General features: G+C 39.4%; 1 protein-coding gene across 1 annotated transcript; it reads left to right on the top strand.

Annotated features, from left to right (window-relative positions):
* Window positions 1–441: 441 nt before the first annotated feature.
* On the top strand, window positions 442–3,006 carry LOC119643287 (keratin-associated protein 2-2-like). Its single transcript, XM_038042633.1, has 2 exons — window positions 442–910; window positions 2,903–3,006. The coding sequence occupies exons 1-2, from the start codon at window positions 475–477 to the stop codon at window positions 3,004–3,006; spliced, it is 540 nt and encodes a 179-aa protein (XP_037898561.1). The 5' UTR covers window positions 442–474.
* The last annotated feature ends 2,639 nt before the right edge of the window (window positions 3,007–5,645 follow it).

Genomic DNA, 5,645 nt, shown 5'->3' with positions numbered 1-5,645 from the left:
GGTCCTTGTGGCCCCTGTGGCCCTTGTGGACCTTGTAGGCCATGCTTCCCGGGCTGCCCCTACGAGGCTCCCGAATGCGGACCATGTTACCCCTGCTCTCCAACGCCCTGGAATACCCACTGTGGACCTTGCTCACCTTGCGGTCCTCAAGTGCCTTGTACTCCTTGTGGTCCATATCCGCGCAGTTGTTGTGGGCCATCTTCATAAAAATAGCGTTATTTTTGCACTGAACGATGGTTTCAAGCCTCTTGCTGGCATAGGTATTATCAAGGTGAGTTTCAAGCGCGAATTTACCTTGATTAGCGCCCCTTATCAAGGTGGATTCCACGTTGAGACTATCCACCTTGGCATACCGGAGCGCCAGTCATGCCCCGACACCAATCGTTCGATACCACTTTTTCATCGAAAACTAATAGTTTTCTTCTGTTTTTACAGCCTAAAGCCTGTCGTAGTCGCGAATTGCGTTGTGGCATTATGTATACGACATGCGATTGTATTAAACGTAACGGTCTGCAAGATAAATGCCCACGTTCGCTGTGCCAAGGTCGTTCAGCTTGTATGTGTTTCCCAACACCTAATTGTTGCCCTAGTTCGTTTCCTCTACGCTATGCCAATATGACTATGGGTGTGATTAAGAAGAAAAATAATCGTCGTGCAGGAGGAGGCAATGGTAATGGTAATGGTAACGGCAGTTGTTGCAGTAACGGGAATTGTTGTATCAGCAACGGCTGTGGTTGCACATGCAACCCATGCAGCGATCCAGCTTACTGTGGATTATCCAATCCGCAATGTGGAGCCCCATCGCCAATACCATGCTCACCAACACCAAGATGTTGCCCACCCTTACCTGAAGGTGGTATACCAGATCCACGAGTATGGAATAGCTGCAATACGCCGCAAGTTTATCCCTGTAAGTGGCCATTTTCATTACATTTTTGCTTTTCAGTAACGACTATCAATTGCCCAAAATAGGTTTTTCATAGATGAAAAAAAATTTGGCTTAATAGCCGTCGTAAGTCTGCGTTTTTTTCAACGCTAGATTTATCGAATGAGGCTATGTCCCTCGTTAGTGTAACAACTATTCCATCAATCTAAGTTACCATTTTCTATAAGTTGCTTTTGCACCTCTACTTGTTACATGATCCGTATGGTTCCACAATTCTAATCAATATCGCTTGTGACTTACCCTTCGTTTATTTTGCACTGTACTCGCCTGCTTTCATGAAATTCTAGCCCACCCATTTACGGGAATGGCTGTGTTTCCTATGGCACATAAATTAAACGGTTTGCAAGAGACCATTTGCTGCAGCGCTAATGAAGACGAAGATTATAGGCGCTGTTTGATGCCATTTTCGAATGAAGAACCAAAGCGACCAATATTTTCTCCAGTAAACCCCTGCAGCAATTATCCGCCGTTAACAGATCCATTCTCGTGTCTCTGTGACGATGGTCTCCAACAACCAAGTTGCCAAATGACGTCTTCCGACAACTGCTTTCCTCCAGAAAAGTGTAACTACATATTTCTAATGAATTGTAACTGTGGTCCCACAGAATGTCCGAACTTTTCCCAATTCCTTCAAGAAAGACGTAACGGCTTGCAGAAAAATTTTTGCGATTATAATAAGGATGTGAAAGAGTATGAACGTGCTTTGATCCCATTTGCCGACGGCGGAAAAATAAATAAAAGACGTCCAATATTCAGCGCATGCGCCAACTTTCTTTTGCAAGATCCGTGGTCGGAACCGTGCTGTGACAATATGGATAACATAAAAAATTTCGATTTTCAAGATATAGATTATTCTCAAAAAATCCTTGTTTCATGCAGCCAACTTCAATTCCTTGCTACGGTACGGGAGACAAAGCTGGAATACTTGACCCGTGCAATGGCTACCCTTGCTTGCAACAGCCTTGCTTGCAACAGCCTTGCTATGATCCATGCTTTGCCAACTATCGAATGCCTTGTGTGGATCCTTGTTACAGCGGCTTCCAAACACCGTCCTCTTGCAATTCTGTATATTAGAATATGGGCTGTACGCAAAGCAATGATAAATGCATGACATTAGAGTGCAATTTTCAACGTGGCACTTTTGAGAGTGAGCCCACAATAGCGTCAACTGACGTTACCATTGCGCAAACTAAAGCAAAATTAGGCGGAGAACTTCAAGACTTTACTATGTATCACGAACAATTTCCAGACTCTACAATGTATCAAGAACAAGTTCCAGGCTCTACTATATATCACGAACAAGTTCCAGACTCTACTATGTTTCACGAACAGGTTGCTGTGTCTAATTTGTATCGCGAAAAAGTTTCAGGCTCTAATATATATAGCGAACATATTATAGAATCAAATATGTATGATAACAAAGCTTCGGACTCGAACACGTATCCAAATAATAGGTGTGGATGCCCAGAAGGATTCATATGTATAAGCTGCGAGCCTGAAATTCCTACACCAGCGGAGAATTGTTGCCGCATAAATGTTGTACTTCCACAATATCTGCAAAGAATCGCAGAGAAGGCCCATTGTTGCATGCCAAATAACGCCCAAATTAGAGATACACCCTTATGTTTGCAGCCTTGCAGCGTTTCTTCACTTGAAGCCGAAAAATCTCTGGAGTCTTTGCCCACCGTAAATATTTTAAACAAAAATCTTTCCTGAATGCAAACCAACTTACTGACAGTTCCTTCCATATATTTGCAAGCGGTCGAAGCACGCAAGGATGAGGAGAAAGAGTAGTTGCAATGTAGTCATCAAATAGGAAACGAATTGTAGAGTTATACGGATCTCCCTTGATTAGGTGCAAAACTAAGTGATTCTCCTACTCCTTAGATTTCTAACTATACTTATTGATTGTTTAAACCCAAAGCTTATGAAATTTTGTCTTATCTTAATTCGAAGGCCCTCCTTGCCCCTCGCGTTATTTGAAGCACAAAGACGGCCCATGCATATGGCCTTGCCCGTGTGAAGCTCACTGCTATGACACTCCGCCCACGACATGTTAAATGCTACAGTGCCCAAACTTAGTATATTGATATATCTACGACTATTGTCCCCGGTTCTACAATAAGCAGCAAAATTCGTGGGACAATATCCGGCTTTTTAAAAAACAAGTCTCTAAATCTTCCTAGAGAAACGACTAAAGCTTTTTAAAGGAAATTATGCATATCAGAACTTTATTTTTTACAAAACATTTTCAAAAATTATGAGAAGAGAAAAAAAGGCATACTTTGAATTCTAAATTTTGCGATGTAGTCTCTTGCCTTTCGCCCCACTTCAATACACCAATTCCACTTGTTTCTGTAAGTAGTTGTAGTCGCACCTCTACTAAATCGAATGTTTTATGGTTTTTCTTTCGCCAGGTGGCTTTTAATAGTGGGCGAACATTTTCTATCGCCGCTGCTTGTGCCTGGCCGGCTAACGGAAACGAAAATAATTATTGATGATCAAAAACCCTGAAAATCGCTGTGTTGAAGGCTTCTTATGTGAAACAACAATCGCACAAAAAAAAAAATGTAAAATTTGTCAAAAAAATTGCTAATCGAAATCCTAAATCTAGAGAAAAAAATTGTAAAAACCCTCTTATTGTGGGTTTTTCGTTTATTTTTTTTTTTAATAAAGACTTGGTAGTACACTATCCGACCTATTAAAAGCCCACAATGAGTTTCTGCTTTTATTTGTAATAGGGATGTTAAATTCGCTTTACTATAATTATTTTATTAAAAGGCAAATCAGCACTACGACTAAGGCTGTATGCCTTATAATAATGTAAACGAAAATAAAAAGCTCATAATTGAATAAACCCCTAAACAGGAATGAATGAATGGAATATTAATAGAATCTTTCAATGCAGTTCAATTCTCTGCCCCACACTCGAAGCTAAAGTGTGAGCATTTATGCCTTAAAATATGATTGTTATCGTTAAGAACAGCGCTGTAACAAGCAATGCAAAATAATGGAATTTGGAACAATGGAATTTCGTGTTTGTGAACTTAGTAAAATGTCTTTGATATTGAAAGGAAACAAATATTTGAATGACAAAATATTTCATTCATAAAATATATCAATCAATAAACAAAGCCTCATTTCAAAATATATTCGCCAACAGAAATTTGTACAATTAAGAAGAAGAAGAAGAAAAAAGGAAAATATTTATATACTCTTTCATGTATTTTGATATAGAAAAAAAATAATGAAATAAAAACGCGAATTAAGTGTTAAAGTTTATTTTGAATATACTTAACGCTTCAGGCTGTGAAAGTAGCACTTGAGTAAATATTTATTCAAATATCAATCAAAAACTTTTGAAAATCAAGTAAAAAAGTTAGATTCGTTTTATGACACATCTATAACACCTTAAGCCACTACATTGCAATTGCAATCTTGTGACTTGGCCTTACAAAGGTTCGCAACAAGTTTCAAGTAAATATCTCTCGAAAGATCTTATGGTGCGTTGGTCTTCCGGCGGATAGCTCTCGCCTGTAGATGACTTTCGTCAATGTGTGCAGTCGTGATCATGGGGAGATCATAATCATATGCGGAGCACATCTTTCGCCGTCAAGTCAAGCGGAACAAGTGGTGTTCCAAGAACAGACAATAGATGGGCGGGCGCATTCGGTTTTGTTTGCTAAGAAGTGGCATCTTAAATACGTCTTTTGAAGTGTTGCAAACGGAAGGACAAAGCAAACATGCCAACATCTTTTAATGAAGGGATTAAAATGGAATAATGTGTCATACTTACATGCATAGTAGCAGTAACTTTTTGTGGAATGGAATTTGATTCAATTCAATTCAGCTCAATGTAATATTTGCAATGAAATTTCGATTTTTACAAATGCATCGACATTTCGGCGTTTGACAGATATTTAATAATTGACATTTACTTAATTACATATAAGTTTTATATGAAAGCGTTGAGATTTTTTACATGAAGTGAGAAAGGCAACAGTGCGCATACAAATTAATCATTCGAAAATTATTAAAAATCCAGTTTTTATTTGACCATTGTTTGTGCATCGCAAAGGAATTGAACATTCCCTTAAAAATTTCCCCGCTCTTTTGGTGTTAAACCTCCCTGGATTTTGAAAGACTGCTCTTTTGACATCTCACTGTCTATGCACAAGAAAGAAGATACTCCAAATTACGTCTTCAGGAATCTAATAGCTGAGAAAACCCAAGTATTGGACAATACTGGTTGGAATCTTTTGTACACAGACGGCTCAAAATCTCCTGGTCTGCCTCCTGCTTGTGCGGTGGTAGATGCTACAGGACGGGTTCTTCTCCACCACATATTTCACGAAAGCACTTCAACTTTCATAACCGAAGCCAGAGCTATCCTTCACGCTGCCAACCTTGCCCATAAAAACAAACTCAAAACCGTCATTGTTACTGACAGTTTGTCTGTATTACAAGCTACCCGGAACCCTTCGAGTTCGAGATGGACCACCATCAACAAATTAAGGAATATAATTACTACACCCGACGGAAAAATTAAAATGTTATGGGTACGAAGTCACATCGGTTTACTGGGAAATGAGCAGGCTGATCGAGCGGCAAAGTATGCTGCTTCTGCTCCTCTAATTATGGATGATGTCATGGAAAAGTTGGATCTTCAAAGATACATTGGAAGAAAAGTTAAAGAGAA

Source organism: Glossina fuscipes, unplaced genomic scaffold (assembly GCF_014805625.2).
Source record: "Glossina fuscipes isolate IAEA_lab_2018 unplaced genomic scaffold, Yale_Gfus_2 59998, whole genome shotgun sequence".
Lineage (NCBI taxonomy): Eukaryota > Metazoa > Arthropoda > Insecta > Diptera > Glossinidae > Glossina > Glossina fuscipes.
This window is presented reverse-complemented; position numbering and strand designations above follow the sequence as displayed.